At 46.3% G+C, this 18,374-nt stretch overlaps 1 protein-coding gene across 3 annotated transcripts in view; it reads right to left on the reverse strand.

The window, feature by feature from the left end:
- The window catches only part of UBA6 (ubiquitin like modifier activating enzyme 6), a 55,126-nt gene extending 40,688 nt beyond the window's left edge, over positions 1 to 14,438 (reverse strand). The window contains exons 1-8 of one of the 3 annotated variants that reach the window (XM_073340253.2): positions 14,211 to 14,438; positions 13,194 to 13,308; positions 8,146 to 8,208; positions 5,001 to 5,095; positions 3,823 to 3,851; positions 2,430 to 2,524; positions 1,693 to 1,804; positions 610 to 690 (exon numbers count right to left, since the gene is read on the reverse strand). In XM_073340253.2, coding sequence (XP_073196354.1) covers positions 610 to 690; positions 1,693 to 1,804; positions 2,430 to 2,524; positions 3,823 to 3,851; positions 5,001 to 5,095; positions 8,146 to 8,186 — 453 coding nt within the window. In that variant the 5' untranslated portion in view covers positions 8,187 to 8,208; positions 13,194 to 13,308; positions 14,211 to 14,438. The remainder of the gene's footprint in view (positions 1 to 609; positions 691 to 1,692; positions 1,805 to 2,429; positions 2,525 to 3,822; positions 3,852 to 5,000; positions 5,096 to 8,145; positions 8,209 to 13,193; positions 13,309 to 14,210) is intronic. The other 2 variants (XM_073340251.2, XM_073340252.2) reach the window with 2 other exon arrangements.
- Between the last annotated feature and the right edge of the window lie 3,936 nt (positions 14,439 to 18,374).

Raw genomic sequence — 18,374 nt, forward strand, 5'->3', positions numbered from 1 at the left:
CGGCTACACTCATAACTTCAAAGCGCCCCCGTGGCAGCGCTGGGAGAGAGCTCTCCCAGCGCTCCTGGTACTCCACCTCCACGAGGGGAGCAGCTTAGGGTGCTCCCAGCGCTGGGGCACTCTTGACACTGGCACTTTAGGGCGCTGTAACTTGCCGCGCTCGGGGGGGGGGGGGGTGTTTTTTCACACCCCGAGCGAGAAAGTTGCAGCGCTGTAAAGTGCCAGGGTAGCCATAGCCAAACCTTCTATTCTACTGGCTGGCTGAAAGTCACGGTGAATCGCAGGAAGCCGGGGGGTGCAGGGCCCTGACTCCCCCTCACACCATGACATACCCAGAAAGAGATAATACAGCTACAAGTTCTTCTACCTCCCACTTGGACATCTATCCAAAAATCCAGGAGCAGGATAAGGAATGGTACCATTAAAAGTAACATCTCCGGGGCGTCCATAGCATGACAGCAAAAGGGGATTGTGGAAGTCAACGTGCTGTGAAGGCAGCATTCCCCCCTTCACACTTCTGTGTAAAGAGGAGGATGAAGGAAGAATCCTCCACACATGGATCAACACAGGATGATCTGGACCAATAAGCCCACCACTGTTTAACATTACCTTAATAGGGGGGTGTTGAGCATGGCAAAAATCATTAATCTTCTTCTGCAGCGATAGCCTCGTTTCAGTCAATATGACGCACTGTTGACAAAAAGGTACAAGAAATAATGTCTATCATTGCTGAAAGCCAGTAAGAAAAAGAGATGCATCTTTCCTTTTAGAGTGCGGGTATAAGAAAGCCTCTATTGTGCAGATTTAACCATCACAATTTGAACAGATGTGCTTCTGTTCTATGAACACAGTCTTACAGAAGTGTCTCCAGACAAACAGTGACCACAAAGATGAGAATTCACTCCTCCTCCACAGTCAAATAACCCCTCCCGTGAGTAGTGAGGTTCAAAGCCTAACTCAGACGATTTAAATGCTTGTATTAGTCACAAGAAATATCTGTTTTAAAGGAAAAAAGACATTAAATTCACGTAAACCATGTGAATACCATATTTAAGGTCAAAGCCATAAAGTTAGGAAACAGAAACAATATTGGCTTAATAAATAAATAAAGTTAAGAAAATATGCATGGTCTCGTATGTTCTAATGCAAATGACTTGCACCAACACTTGAAGCGTGTACAGCTCCAAGCTGCAAACTCACACCAACATGCAAACATGCTTTTAAAAATTTAGGACTTTGTTGCCACTAAATAATTAATTTGATCATATTGCATATATGTAGCATGTTCCATTCCTGTGTTTTTCAGGTTAAACGTGAAAGCTCAATAATATCACAGCTTGTTATAAAGTGTATACAATATAATACAAGTTGTCCAATACAGCCAGGTCAGCTTTACAGTAGAGACTGTCATCTTTGCCATTCTCTGTCTTTGAATTTAAATTGTGAAACCATCTGAAAACATTTAGCTATTTACTGACAGCTTTAATTTCAATGTCAGGAACACGTTCGCTCAGTCTTGCAAAATTATTGTTAAAATTTTTACCAGCCCAGGCACAATACCTATTCATCTTCTTTAGAACATGATGAAAAAACCTAGTTTGGGGAGTTTTGTTTAACTTCAGATAAAAGGAGAAGCGACTCACTCTGGTCAGGCAGAATGTTGCACAGCTACTTTAAATAAATACTACATACCTGATACTTTTTTAGAAAGGAGATGTCTGTGGTTTCATCGAGTGGTGCAGTGGATGATAAGACATGGACGTATGGGTTGAGCTCTGCGATGTGAGGAAGTGTAGCCTCAGCTCTGAAACAATAGCCTTCTGGTTTGCATCCATTTATAAACTGTATTGTTAACATGGCTCATTCCACAAGTTCAATAGCATCCTCCAATCAATTCCCAGAACCCTTATTTCTTGAGAGTTTTCTTTTAGGATAAACACTTACTGAAACTGACTATTCATGCTTCCTCACCTTTATAATCTACCATATGTGCTCTCATATCTCTGGCTCCATCAACCAGATAACAAGATTTAGAGTCTGACCACTAACACTTTTTAATATTTGCTTTGGAAGAGTGGAAGACTACAAATAAGGTGTTTATTGGCTTTCTTCAGCCAACATTGAAAAGATGGAAAAGAAATGCATTTCTGCTCTTTCATTATCTAGAAGGAAACAATCACTGCTTACACGCTGCTAGCTATGGGAAGTCAGATGTGCAGAGCAAACAGGACTCAATCCCACTTTAGAATGCTCTCCCTTTATACCTGGGCACTGTGCTCAAAGGCAATGACTCCAATAGAACAAGATGTAATGCACACTAAATATACTACATAAAATATACATCATAGCCAATGGAAAAACTAACATGCTTGTTACACGAAAGTGACAGACAGTAGATTGCTCAAATACATCTAAGTAACTGTACTGACCTGTTCCTTAGATTTATAACATCATCTTCACAGATGAAGAAGTTGGTTCCCAAATCCCATGTCTTGCACTGCTTGGTATCATGAACTGTAAGAGCCTTCAAAGACATTCAGGACGAGAGTGTTAAAACCAACAAATCATGGAACATGAATTGAAAGAAATTCACATAGTCACGGTACACTTCAGCCTAGGTATCATGCTCAATACTGAGATTCTGAAGAACTTATACTGCAGTTACACTAAGTGAGCTAGATAGAAGTGCTAGATGTACGGCTTTAATTAAAAACATCAGACTCCACACCTTTTCTTATTGCTATTGAATAAATAATTCAATCAGAGAATATGTCTGCATTTCAACATTTTGCTCAGTATATAACATAACAACAACAATGCTTGTTTAAGGTATGAAACTTGATTATTCATAGCCACTAACTGTAACTGGTAAAAAATACTAAAAGCTGTCACTGCAATATTTTTTCACCAAAAATGGAAGATTCCCTCTCTGACCCAGAAATGGGCTGCAGTGCTGCTAGCCACCACTAGGAGTCAATGGACTCAGCAGAACCCAGCTTGCACATAGAAGACCCTTCCGGGGGGGAGAGAAAGGGAGCTAGAGAGTGCCTGGCAGCTGCAGTCCCCAGCATGCCCTGAGAGGAGAGGGCGGAGCACAGGAAACTCTGTGCAAGCCGGGGACTGAGCATCAGACTGTTTCTCCCTCTGGATCCTTGAGCTCGCAGGGCAGGGGGGAAAGAAGAGAAGGAGACAGGTGTCTGGGAAAGCGGAGGCCCCGCACCTGGGCTTTGGCAGAGGAGGTGGTGGGGGTATCTGGGCTGGGGGGGGCCCTGCACTTGGGCTCTGGGAAGGGGGAGGGGTTGTGAGTGTCCAGCCCCTGGCTGGGATCTGGTGGGGGAAAGGGGCAGAGAAACAGGAACTGGGTTGTCAAAGAGATTCTTTAACTCTGTACTCCTGGGGGAATTTTTGTGTGTGTCTGTATTGTTACAAACACACTTACTGACAGGTATTTTGAAATAAATTACCAACATAATTGAAACTGGCGTGATTATGTAATGTTATTTTGACAAATAAAATTTGCAGAATTTTAAAATATTGTGCGCAGAATTTTTAATTTTTTGGTGCAGAATTCCCCCAGGAGTATGTATTTCAGAGTTCTTTTTCAAAAGGGTCCTTCTATGAGAAGAAGACTAACGAGAGAATCAGAATGTTCTTCTGGAACAAGTATAGCCTGTCTTATCAGCACTTTGTGATAGAACTATAGATTCCTCAATCATTTGATCCCTGAACAAGAACATTCCCAGTCACTGCAAAAATGAAAATGTTACTTAACTAAAAGGAAATTTATACCAATTCCTTTTACAACAAAAAAAATTTACATACCTTTATTCCAGCTAGAACTATATTCTTAGCTGAAAGTGAAAAAAAAAAAAAACGAACATCATTTACAGGATTGAACGTAAAGCTCTTAGTCAGCGGTCATGACCCCATTTTAATGGGGTCGCCAGAGCCAGTATTAGACTTGCTGGGATGGAGGGCTGAAGCTGAAGCCTGAGCTCTCCCTGCACCCGGGGTGGCAGGGCTCAGGCTCTGGCCCCTTCTCCCCAACCCGGGGAAGTGGGGCTCGGGCTTGGGCCCCCTCTCTCTCCATGCCTCACCCCCAGGGTCATGTAGTAATTTTGTTATCAGAAGGGGGTAGCAGTGCACTGAAGTTTGAAAACCCTGCTCTAAGTGATTAAAAAGTTACCTGCCAGGAGTGAAATGGCTCATACCTTCTATTTACATAAAAATTTAACAGCTGGCAGCAGTCACATATCTTTCTGAATAACTTTTTTTTAAAGTCAATTCAGCTCCTTAGTGGAAATCTCAGAGAAAGCAGAAGGAGCTTTTTATCCCTCACCTGTGAACTGTATTCATTTTCTGGCAACCCTATATCCAACAAGCACCATTACAGGAACTCTAATCGAAGAAAGGGCTATCATTACCATTTAAAAAGACTATGCACACAACTCTGGTGTCAGATAAAAATCCCAATAAAGTCCGCAGAAGGGACCATATGCCGGATAAAAATTGACAGGGCACAGGAGCACTCTGCTGACATGTCCCTTCCCATCCAAAGCAGAGGTCCCAGGTCAGAGGTCCCCTATGCCAGATGACCAGCTCTGGTCATCATTCTCAGATGACCAGCTAAGGCTAAATTCTAACAACTTTCCCCCACTCATCGAGTGAAAATCCGGCCTGTAGTTTCAGATTATTTAATTGTATAAATTCACAGATTAAGGCCAGAAGGGACCATTATGATCTAGTCTGACCTTCTGCATAACACAGGCCAAAGAATTTCACCCAATAATTTCTGCATCAATTTAACAGCATAAATAGCCATACAAATGTATTTCAAAATGCTTTACAACGTCTAGCTATAAAAATATGTCTATATTACATATTGTGGTTCTGCTCTATGTACATATGTTGTACATGTATTCACTCAATGTACACTAAATTAATTTTTCTTAAATATACCTTTAATAAATTTATATATCAGTGCTACTTATTAAACTTACCAATCTCCACACCAAGTCCACCTAGACCACTCAGGAATACATTGGATTGGGCCATCTTCTGCATTGCTGTGTCTCCAAGAACATACCTCTGCCGACTACAAGCAAGAAACAAAAAAACACAGAAATAGAACTCCCTCCAAAATAAGTACACGCTATTTCAAGAATTTGCAGGTATTTTCACTTGCAAATTGCCAGCCCTGCAAATTCAGCCTGGGTTCTGATAGCCAAGCCAGCTTCTTTCCATCTCTCAGACTGTCACCAACAATAAAAGCTCTGCAGACCAAATTACGCCATTAGTAAAACATATAGAACCCCATCAGCCATTCGAAGATTTGCACAGATGTAACTAAGGACAATCTAAAAACAGTGGGATTGCAGAGCAACTTAAGGACACAGAGATTCTGCAAGTCAAAGTATTAGTTATGATGCATGAATTGAAAATGTTACGAATTATACCTGATAGGACACGCACACAACTGCTGCGAATTATACCTGATAGGACACGCACAGTTCGAATCTAAGCTGAGGCACATAAACAAAGTCGACAACTGCAGAGTTCCCAAAAAACACCAAGTTTATTACGCTCGAGCATGATGCCTCCCCCGCCCCTCCCCCAGCCAGGAGGGGACCCCGAATACAGATTATACAAAGGTTATATACTTTTTAGCAAAGCATGATGCCCTCGTGCATCGGAAACCGTAGCCAATAAACAAACCCTTTTCTTATCTACCACCTATCCCTGCTTGGTGCATTCCTCGTGCTAAACCAGTATGTTAATTACACAGCATGGTCCTAAAGCCATGCATCAGTAACTTTTATTATCAGGATGGGAGGCCTCACATCAAAGGCCAGGAGATAGGGAGTTAGAGACTGACAAAAAACAGATACTAGGAGTCAAGGCAGGCTGGAGACAAGGAGGAGGATTTTCACAGGGATGCAGTATCTAAGGAACACTCCTCCTGGTGCATGATGTATTTGCTTTTAGACAATGGTGGGCCCCAAACCAAAATGGAGTCACATGTGCTAACTTTTCCTTAACAAAAAAAAGCTCTCCTGAGATTCAGAGGCCAAGGCAAGATCAGAGGCCCCAAGGCAAGTTAGAAAACATTTTTTAGTTGCAAACTCAGCATAACTGATATGGAAATCTGTGAGATACAAAGAAAAATTAGTGCGGTTCTACCCTAAAATCTGGCATTGTGGGGCCTGTATTCATTGTAATGTAGTTCAAGACTTATCTCTTCAGGGTACGTCAGGGTATACTTGGAACTACATCTCTTGCAGGCACAAGCATGCTCAGAACTGGGAATTTTCTTCACCAAATCAGAGTTCAAAGCAGCTCATGTACATCCAACTGCTGAACTGTTAAAGATCTTCAGCTCTCTAAAGTTTCCAACCATCTGGTTTCAACTCAGTATATCAAATTATTTAAATCATTTTGAATTTCATTTACTGTATCAAGAGCAATGACTTATTTTGTAAATGATTAAGCGAGAGAGAGAGAAATTAGGTTTGTCTGATATGCTTCTAAGAATATCAGTACTATAGAAATTAGTCTACCCAAAGATTTGTCGCGTACAATTTTTTTGGCAGGGTGAAGAGGAGGAAGAAGTCCTGGGGCAGAGGGGATCAGCAGGAGATCACAAGAAAGGCAAACATGTAAGTGTATACAATGTGTGAAAATACCATGCCACTAAAATGTAAGGGAATTCAGTATGTTTAGAGTATCAAGTCTGGTGCATGGAACATTATTAACTGAGAACTCGCATCTTTCCAAAAAAGAAACTTCTCTCCCTATTTCACCATCTTCAGGGTTACTGTGTTCCAATATAGACAGGTCCTGTTATGGTCATACTGTAGGAGTCATTTAGGGGTTACAAATTGCAAATGGAAGTCTGAGGATCCAATTCTGCCATTTGAGGACAAAGTTTGACTTTTAGAACTTCCATCAAATATTGTGAAAGACAATAATAAAATGTATAACAATAAGATATTAAAATCTACCAACTGTTTAGTTAAAACACATTTGTCATGATTTACAAACATGAAGAAGAAAGATTTTAATTTCTACAGTATATGTGGAGCTGAACCCACTCTTCTAACATATCATATTCAAATATCTTGCTTTGTCTCTCTCTGTAATAGAGTTATAGAAGTCTCATTTCCAAGGAAGAAAGAAGGGGCACAGCTGAGGTTTTTGGGGACAGCAAAATTCAATGAGCCCATCAGCACACCATCCTGTTAAGATGTCTTAGGAAGCTTTTTATGAGAGGATCACAAGGATTTAGGGTGCACTGAACTCCCAGCCTGTTCCAAGGGACCACATTTTTACTGGAAGAATGATGAAAAAACTCTATGAGCTGAAGCAGCCAGCCTGGGCAGGGAGTTTCAAGTTTATCAGACCCTGAACTAGTCAGCAGTCCCCAAGCAGGGTTCAGCACAGTGACTGAGTGGGTAAGTTAGAAAAGAGAAGTGTAGTACAGACAGATTTGGAGGGGGAAGAAATAAAGAGAGAGAGAAATTATGTTTTGAAAAACACAGAATACAATGTGGAAAAGGCCAGAAGAAAGATAAGGGGTGGAGGGAGAGAGAAGGAGAAGAGGAAATAAATAGAAAACAATAGAAGAAAAGATACACTATAGTCTATTTTAGGAAAGAAAAACAGTGAATGTGGATTGACATCAGGAAGGAAGAGAAAATATACAAAACATAAGGGGTGTAATTATGTATGGCTGACCATACAGTAATTTGACAAATAGTATTAAATAATTTTCACTAGTATTGTTCAGATAATTTGGCACTTACTCTGCAGTAGCTGACCAGTTCTTTAGCTGGACAAATATTTTATATGGCAAGTACCAGTAAAATTAATTAAGTATACAAAAAATAGTCTGCCAACAGCAAGTCACACGTTTTGAAAGACTGTATTAAATAGAAAGTAGAATCACAATGTTACTTGTGTGTACTGTACTTTTAAATGTTTTATTCCTTTAAACTGCAGGGGACACAGCAGCACAGGTATTTTCACTCTGGCTAATAGGCAGCAAATACATTTCAAATCCGGTATTAATGCTGCAGCAAAGTGTATCTACTTGCAGTAATATCAAAGATACATCTTACAGCGATATATCGGGTATGGCATTCTTACCTGTATAAAGCATCATCGATCTCCATAGAGTCTGTTGCCATGATGTGATATAATTTGTTTGTGCTAGAGGGGAAAAAAAGATGACAAAATGAATAGAGCATGCTAACAAAGGAAACAACTTTATAAATACCTACTATTGTTTTCTTAGTCTCATCAGAAACAAATTAGGCATAGATGAAATACAAAAAACAACACTGATTTGAAGGTCAAACAAGATAATAATGGTTCCTTCCAGCTTTTAAAAAAAAATATATCTATGAACTGATGCAGTGTTATATACCCAAAAGTTGAAACACACAAGATTCAAGAAACCAAAAGTTAAGGATCTCAATGCCATTGTAAGTCTGTCCTGTTATAATAAAGAGACGAAATCCCTGATGTAAGTGCAAAACTCAACCCTAACTATGGAGCTGAAACTGACATCTTCATAATGCAGAATTAAATGTGAACTTACTTAGTGCAACATGTCCAAGTTATGCCAGATGAGACACAAAATTTTGAATTTCCTGGCTTTGAGCATGTAAAATTTCACTATATATTAACAGCTTTACATTTTTATTTTTGTTATTAAAATAGGTTCAAAGGATTTGAAGAAATAATAACTGGAAAGAATTATTTGAACCATTCATTTACATGGCTGGGAAACAGATACTGGTACCACTTCATGAAAGCCAATACATAGCAGAAGTTAAAAAAAACCAAAATATTAGGATGTGTAAAGAATGGAATAGGAAATACTGAAAATTGAATGTCTTTACCTAAATTCAAGTTTATGACAGGGCTTTTTTTAAAAAAAATCACATTTAACCACAAGGTAAAGGCCTAGAACTTGGCAGGATTCAAAAAGGATTAGACATTTTTATGAATATAAACATGTAGTTACATTAGATAGAACAAAAATACACTGGATTCAGAGCATAAGTTCACCACTAAGAGATGAATTTAAGAAGAAACTTCCCCTCTGAGCAGGTTATTCCATAATTGTCCAGTTTGGGAATCAAGGCATGTTCCTATGAAAGATCTGGTAGTGGTTCCTATAAGACAGTGGTTCGCAAAGCCGGTCTGCCGCTTGTTCAGGGAAAGCCCCTGGCGGGCCAGGCCGGTTTGTTTACCTGCTGAGTCCGCAGGTTCGGCCGATCGTGGCTCCCACTGGCCGCGGTTTGCCGCTCCAGGCCAATGGGGGCTGCAGGAACGGCAGCCAGCACATCCCTTGGCCTGCGCCGCTTCCTGCGATCCCCATTGGCCTGGAGCGGCGAACCATGGCCAGTGGTAGCCAAGATCGGCCGAACCTGCAGACACAGCAGGTAAACAAACTGGTCCGGCCCACCAGGGGCTTTCCCTGAACAAGCGGCAGACCGGCTTTGAGAACCACTGCTATAAGAGACATGGTACTTAACTAGATAGACCACTGGTGTGATCCAAAATGGCAATTCCTATAGTTGTCATTAGATGACACATTCAATTCCAATTTCCTAAGCTCTGAGAGTGTTTAAAGTGCACTGCACTTAAGAGTGCAAGATGTGAATATCGTGATAAGAGGTGCAACAGAAAGGCTACAAGCTCTTTCTATCAACAGATTGAAGGTAGAGGCCCAGAAGGTCTGAACAGTTCTCCTGATGAGAATTCAAATGCTGCAGAAATAGCTTCATTTTAAAGAAATGTCTGTCACGGTTGTTAGGTTCAAAGGTTAATTTTTTATTTATTTGATTCATGAAATTCACCCTTACATGACATCTAACAAAAGTAAAATAAACAAAACCATATACTCTGTCTTATATCTCCTGTTAAAAAAGAAAGAGATTGCTCAAAAAACAAAGCAACTGCTCCAAACCCCCAAGCAAACAGCTGAGAATACATGAGCATCACACCATACTTTAAAGGTAAACTGAATTTTTATTTTCCCCACCACCACATTTGTTTGCAACATCCAGACATTTCTTGATTCATGGTTTTTATTTTTCTAACATACTTTAATGCTATTTTATCTGGCCTTTTAGTTCAGTGGTCAATAACATTTAAGATGTCTACCTCACCTCTGATACTGTAATCTAGATATCATTGAAGAATAGAGCAAAGAAGAACTTTCTAGGCCAAGCCTTTTTTGATATTTGTTTTTAAAAAAATTGTTAAGACTTTTCAAATGAAAAAACATTTCTTCCCTCACACCAGCAAAATAAAGTCTAGTATCCCAGAAAATAATAGCCTGATCAATTCAAACTTTCCAAAAAATGTCTCCCATAGCCAGCTACAACTCATGTCACATTTCAGGCAGAATGAATTTTTACTGAAAGTAAAAAAATTGCAGGTGTAATGCAGAGGTAAAAAATATGTTTATAGTGGAAAATGAACTACGACACTTTACCAATTAAAGTGTTTCTACAGTTTATGCATACAGGACCATGTCATGCAACTTTATACATGAGCCAGCAGGTATCAGCTCTTAAGGACAAGATGTCACATATATCCATATTCTCCTCCTTTACAGAAAGCCCAGCTGCCTGTACTGTAGTGGTGTGCTGCTGCTGGTGGCTGACTCACCTCCCTGTCACTCACCTCCCTGTCACTCACCATGCAGCTGAGAATGTACTACCACCTGTAAATTCCCAGTCTTGTGTGAACAGTAAGGTTGAATTAGACATGAGAACCGTCTTCTCACATATCCAGGCTTGGAAGAATTCAATTTTTATCAGTAAATGGTGGTGAACATCGATTTAACCATATACACACACAAACCGGCCAAAAAATATTTCCATCTATAATAATCAAAATTGACAGATAGGCAAAGAAAGAAAATGCTGCTTTTAGAGTAACAGCCGTGTTAGTCTGTATTCGCAAAAAGAAAAGGAGTACTTGTGGCACCTTAGAGACTAACCAATTTATTTGAGCATGAGCTTTCATGAGCTACAGCTCACTTCATCGGATGCATACTGTGGAAACTGCAGAAGACATTATATACACACAGAGACCATGAAACAATACCTCCTCCCACCCCACTGTCCTGCTGGTAATAGCTTATCTAAAGTGATCATCAAGTTGGGCCATTTCCAGCACAAATCCAGGTTTTCTCACCCTCCGCCCCCACACACACAAACTCACTCTAACTTGACGATCACTTTAGATAAGCTATTACCAGCAGGACAGTGGGGTGAGAGGAGGTATTGTTTCATGGTCTCCGTGTGTATATAATGTCTTCTGCAGTTTCCACAGTATGCATCCGATGAAGTGAGCTGTAGCTCACGAAAGCTCATGCTCGAATAAATTGGTTAGTCTCTAAGGTGCCACAGGTACCCCTTTTCTTTTTGAAAATGCTGCTTGAGAGCTTACTAGAGTTCTATTTAAGGATATTTACTTCATATATTTTGACACCTGATGCTGATAATGTGTTTTAACAGTTATAAAGCTTTAATTTTTTGAATCTCAACATCTATTACTAAAGTAATTATAGTCTGATCCCACATCATTTTCTGCAACTCTGAACATTTAAATCAATAATTTTTTTAAAAAAGGTTAAAACCCATAATTTTGCACAACTGTGAAAGTTTAAATTGATAATCGAAAAAATGCTTAAAAATAAATATTATCCATCAAAATTATAAAAAGATAAAAATTAAATTCTCCCAAGCTTATGTAAACCACACACAACTCGCTTGGACATTGTTCCTTCAGTGTACATATAAATTCCAGGTTTCCCTCCAGTGTCTTTTGTACAGCCATGCAAAATCATCGCTGCCAGTAAGCCCATTATACACAGCAGCAGATACATCTCTTATTCAACAACATACCTCAACGATACTGTTCTTCTTAAACTGGCTTTCAAGCAAACCGAGAAATATTTTCCTGTAACTAAATCCTGTCTTCATCTGAGTGTCTTTCGAAGGACAAATAAGCTTACGGGACAGTTGGACCAAGATTACATTCTGCAAGCCTCCTGAAGATGTGCATATTTGGTGTTTTGTAGTTTGGCTGGTAGTGAAGACATACCCTAAGGCTAAGTGACTTGCCCAAGGCCACACATGAATTGAAGCGGAAAAGAAACTGGACCCAGATCTCCCCAGAACCAATCTGGCGATAATCAAAACACTATCCTTCCTCCCTGTGGATAGAGGACTTCAAGGCTGTCAGACTATTTCGCCAGCATAAATTCATATTTAAAAGAGGAGGATATGACAGAAATAACATACTATCTTCAGAACATCCATCATACTCAAGCAAACTCGTGGCTAATTATTAAGCAGTACTGATGCTTTTTTGAGAGAAGTCCAGCTCTGATTTTTGCAATCCTGAAAGTTGTCATAGTGACAGCTCTAGACACTAGGGTCATCTAATCCATAAAGCATTTATTATTTATACAGAACTATAAATGCAGATGGCACTTCTCACAAATGCTCTGCCTCTGGTATGTTTCCCCCTCACTCTGCACCAATAGGCTTTTTCTGCACTGTGAATATCTCCCTTAGTCATTACAGCACAAGAGAGCTCCGACAACACTAACAGTAGAAGCAACAACACATACTGACTTCTAGGTTTACCATCACCATATCATCTAGACTAGACATACTAGAGGTATGGCTGGCCTGACTGATAAAAACACCTGCAGCTAGTCTGCACTAGTGCCCCCACCATTGCTAGCATCAGTGCTATGCACCAACAATGACACCACTTCACAAAAACTACAGCCAAGACACATCCTGTTTGCCTTATCCCATTCTAGATCACATCCAGGGCAGGATGGTAATTCAGTCTCTATGTCTAATAATCTGATCATTTTGTTGAGACCACCAAGGGTGCCAGTCAGCTCCAGTTACAGGATTTTTGCTGTCCTACACAACTGAAATGTGTGCCCCATTAAGCTCACAATCTCACACTCCAACAGCACTATTTGCCTAATGTTTAAAAGACTTCTGCAAGTATCCATTTTACTTCAAGGCAAAGACAATTATGCTGTCACTTGCTATATGAACATATGTGCTACAAATTAGATTGAAATCCTAATAATTTGGTAGGAAAAATGATATGTAAGATTTGTGGTATGAAACTGTGGCACTTACTCAAAAGGGAGAGCACACAAATATTCTGGTATTTGGTTAGTTCAGATATAGTGGGAGGTCAGCAGGATCTGTTTCAGCCACTTCTGGTTGCTGGTAAGAGTTCAGAAGGGCTTCCCTGCAGCAAGAAATTGAAGGAGAGGATGGATGAAGGGGAAAGTGGTTTGTATGAATATGAAACACCTCAGAGATGACCAATGACTGTAAAGGTAATGCACACACCTGTAAGGACAGTAAAACAGGGGAAAAGGGAGGGAAATATGGGAAATGAAAAGGGAAAAAGGGCTACAACTGTTGTGATATTTTATATGGAAAATAAAGGACCCTACACATCCAATATGGAAAAAATGAGACCTAAATAAGTGCCTCATACAACCATATCCCTCTCTATATCCCCAATACTCATATTCCTATAACCCCGTCCATCCACTACCACCCATTCATTCTTATACCTCTCCGCTCATACCTCCACCCGTCTCCACCCGCCAGAATCCACCCCACACACCAACCCCAACACTCACCCCCCCAAAACCCCTCACACACTCCAGCCATGAGTCCCTCCGCCAGACACACCCCTTCTTACACCCTCCAGAACCTCCATCCCGCACCCACACGCCACTCCTGAATCACCATGGGGGACGGTGTCAAGCATGTCCCACCCCCTTCCCCCCACAAGCCCCTCCCACCCCTCATACCCCACCAACCTCCCCCCACAAGCCCCTCCCACCCCCACTCCCCTATACCCCACCAACCTCCCCCCACAACCCCCTCCCACCCCCACTCCCCTATACCCCACCAACCTCCCCCCACAAGCCCCACATACTCCACCTACCTCCCCCCACAAACCTCCCCCACCCACCTATACCCGCCCCCCCATGCCCTCCTCTAGGCCGGCCGCAGCGCGGCGGGGGGAGGATACGGATGCGACCGGCCCGGGCCTCGCCTCACCCCGCCGGCGCGGCCGGGCCCACTGCCCGCAGCTGCCCGCCAACGGGGCCCGCTGCCCGGCCCGGGGCTCACCGCGTGGCGGGGTTCGGCTGCCAGCTTCCCGCTGCGAGGCCTGGGCGCCGCCAACGGCCCGGGGGGTGAAGCAGCAGCTGCAGCCGGGCCGGTGCCTGAGCCAGCGCTTCCCCGCCTGCGCGACAGAGAGGGGCCGGGCTCCCGCCGCCGCCAATCCCGGCCCGGCCCGGCCCTGCCCCCGGATCCGTCCCCGCGCTGCACGGCCCCTGCCAGCTCTGTGCAATGCCCCGGGCCCTGCCCCCGGCCCACTACAGAGCCGCAGCCCCTGCACCCCGCAGCCAGTCCAGCCCAGAGCCCTGGGGGCCCTGCCCCCCGCCCAGTACAGCGCTCCAGCCCCTTCACCCAGCGCAATACAGAGCCCCGGGCCCTGCACCTCGCCCAGTACAGCGCTCCAGCCCCCGCCCAGTACAGCGCCCTGGGGGCCCTGCCCCCCGCCCAGTACAGCGCTCCAGCCCCTTCACCCAGCGCAATACAGAGCCCCGGGCCCTGCACCTCGCCCAGTACAGCGCTCCAGCCCCCTGGGCCCTGCCCCCCGCCCAGTACAGAGCCCCGGGCCCTGCCCCCCGCCCAGTACAGCGCTCCAGCCCCCGCCCAGTACAGCGCCCCGGGCCCTGCCCCCCGCCCAGTACAGCGCTCCAGCCCCTTCAACCAGCGCAATACAGAGCCCCGGGCCCTGCACCTCGCCCAGTACAGCGCTCCAGCCCCCGCCCAGTACAGCGCCCCGGGCCCTGCCCCCCGCCCAGTACAGCGCTCCAGCCCCTTCACCCAGCGCAATACAGAGCCCCGGGCCCTGCCCCCCGCCCAGTACAGCGCTCCAGCCCTGGGCCCTGCCCCCCGCCCAGTACAGCGCCCTGGGTCCTGCCCCCCGCCCAGTACAGAGCCCCGGGCCCTGCCCCCCGCCCAGTACAGCGCTCCAGCCCCCGCCCAGTACAGCGCCCCGGGCCCTGCCCCCCGCCCAGTACAGAGCCCCGGGCCCTGCCCCCCGCCCAGTACAGCGCCCCGGGCCCTGCACCCCGCCCAGTACAGCGCTCCAGCCCCTTCACCCAGCCTGGTACAGAGCCCCGGGCCCTGCCCCCCGCCCAGTACAGCGCCCCGGGCCCTGCACCCCGCCCAGTACAGCGCTCCAGCCCCTTCACCCAGCCTGGTACAGAGCCCCGGGCCCTGCACCCCGCCCAGTACAGAGCCCTGTCCCTGCACCCCGCCCAGTACAGAGCCCCGGGCCCTGCCCCCCACCCAGTACAGAGCCCCAAGCCCTGCACCCCGCCCAGTACAGCGCTCCAGCCCAGTACAGAGCCCCGGGCCCTGCACCTCGCCCAGTACAGAGCCCCGTCCCTGCACCCCGCCCAGTACAGCGCTCCAGCCCCTTCACCCAGCCCTGTACAGAGCCCCAGGCCCTGCACCCCGCCCCCTGCCCAGTACAGAGCCACGGGCCCTTCACCCAGCCCAGTACAGAGCCCTGGGCCCTGCACCCAGCCCCCTGCTCAGTACAGAACCACGGGCCCTGCACCCAGCCCAGTACAGAGCCCTGGCCCTGCACCCAGCCCAGTACAGAGCCTCAGCCCCTGGCGCAGCCCCACTCCTACACAGAGCCCAATACAACAGGGCCCCCAGCCCCTACACTCCATCATGTAGGATCTCCCAGAGCCCTCCTGCCTCCCCCAACCCCACACAGAACCCCGGCGACAGAAGCCCCCCTACGTCACACAGCCAGCCGCACGCCATAGAGGTGCCCCTCCATGTAAGCCCAGCCACAGAGCCCGTTACCCTACACAGCCGTACTCCACAGAGTCCCCTGACCTCCCCCCAGCCCATTCAGAGCCATCCTCACCCCCAGATGCCCTTTGCGGCCCAACTACCCTCCTCTCCCACCAGCCCCACCCTGCAGAACTGCCCTTACCTCTCCCATTCACTATTCAGCCATGCCTGTCCTCTACAGCCCCATTGTCATCTTCCTCCCACACCTATAGTCTATGGCTCCCTCCCTAAGTGGGAGATACCCCACATAGGGTTGCCAGGTGTCTGGTTTTCGACCGGAACCTGCGGTCGAAAAGGGATCGTGGTGGCTCCGCTCAGCACTGCTGACCAGGCCGCTAAAAGTCCGGTTGGCCGCAGTGGCCAGCTCTAAATGGCTCCCAGAAGCAGCCCGCCTGTCCCTCTGGCTCCACACGCAGGGATGGCTAGGGGTAGGGTGACCAGACTGCAAGAGTAAAATATTGGGACCCATGTGGGGGGTGGGGAGACAGCCACAGGCTCACAGCCCCCACCGGAGCCAATGGGAGAGGAGGCTCACAGCTCTGGGAAGGTGCGGGTCAGGGGCGCACGGCCCCAGCTACAGCCCCCACCGCATGCCGCGGGTCAGGGGCGTATGGCTATGGCTTCCACTGCAAGGGGAGGGTGTCTCAGGGCTGGGGCACGCAAGAGGGATTTCAAGGTGCTGGCTCCGGGAGGGAGGTTCCCGGCCAATGGGAGCTGCGGAGCCAGCGCTCGTGGCAGGGGCAGCACGCAGAGCCCCCCGACTGTCCCTGCACCTCAGACCCAGGGGGAGATGTCACCACTTCCGAGGACCTGCGCAGAGCTGGCTGGGTAGGGAGCCTGCCAGCCCCACGCCAACCGGAGGCCTGGCAACCCTACAATATCAGGAGAAATGGCATCCCGATTGTACATCGGTCAGGACGCTGGAGAGTTAAATATCAGGACAGTCCTGATTTTATCAGGACATCTGGTCACTCTAGTCGGGGGGCTCCACGCGCTGCCCCCACAGCTCCCATCGGCTGGGAACCGGGGCCAATGGGAGCTGCAGGGGTGGTGCCAGCAAGACGGGGCCAGCGCGCAGAGCCACCTGGCTGCCGCTGCGCCTAGGAGCCAGAGGGAGATGTCGGCTGCTTCCGGGAGCTGCCTGAGATAAGTGCCGCCCATGCCCCAACCCCCTCCTGCACACCAACCCCAGCCCTGAGTCCCCTCCTACACCACAAACCCCTCATCCCCAGCCCCACCCCAGAGCCCACAACCCCAGCTGGAGCCCTAATTCCCCACACCCCATCCCCTTGCTCCAGCTTGCTGAAAATAAGCGAGTGACGAGAGTGGAGGAAAGCGAGTGATGGAGGGAGGAGGAATGGAGTGAGAAAGGGCGGGGCCTCAGAGAAGGGGCAGGGCCTCAGGGCAGGAGGCGGGGGAAGGGTGTTCGGTTTTCTGCAATCAGAGAGTTGGCAACCCTAACCCCTGTCCCTGTGCTCCATCATAGCCCTGTGTATGAAGTCCAGCCTCTACATTCCACAGGGACCACCCACCTCCCTACTACCTCACAGAGCCACACTTGTCCCGGCTTCTCCCCTATACAGTCATCCTCACCTCCCCATCTCATCATACACAGCTGCCCTCACCTCTCATCAGCCTTTCCCTAGAGCAGTGGCTCTCAGCGTTTCTAGATTACTGTGCCCCTTTCAGGACTTTGATTTGTCTTGTGTTCCCCCAAGTTTCACCTCACTTAAAAACTACTTGCTTACAAAATCAAACATAAAAATACAAAAGTGTCACAGCACACCATTATTGATAAATTGCTAACTTTCTCACTTTTACCATAAAATTATAAAATAAATCAATTGGAATATAAATATTGTACTTACGTTTCAGTGTATAGTATATAGAGCAGTATAAACAAATCATTGTATGAAATTTTAGTTTGTACTGACTTTGCTAGTGCTTATTATGTAGCCTGTTGTAAAATTAGGCAAATATTTAGATGAGTTGATGTACCCCTGGAAGACCTCTGAGTACCCCTGGGGTATACGTACCCCTGGTTGAGAACCACTGCCCTAGAGAACCAGCCACACCTCCCCTGACCTGCTACACGGCCACCTGAATCCCACAGTTTCCTACTCACAGATACACCCCAGCTGCTATGCTTTGCAATAACAATACACAGCCGCCCTGCCTCCTCAGAACTATCCTTACCCTTCCTGCCCCATAGAAATGCCCTGTCCAATACTTTCATCTCTTCCATCCCTCATAGACACCCATCTGTTACCCCCCAGAGAGACTCCTTCACCCAGCCCTACAGCCTTCACCATTACATATTTCACCTCCTCCCCACCCCATAGAGATACCCTACCTTCCAATCTCCATAGAGCCTCTAGGTACTTTCACCTATCTTCATCCTCTGTAGAA

Source organism: Lepidochelys kempii, chromosome 4 (assembly GCF_965140285.1).
Source record: "Lepidochelys kempii isolate rLepKem1 chromosome 4, rLepKem1.hap1, whole genome shotgun sequence".
Taxonomy (NCBI): Eukaryota; Metazoa; Chordata; order Testudines; family Cheloniidae; genus Lepidochelys; species Lepidochelys kempii.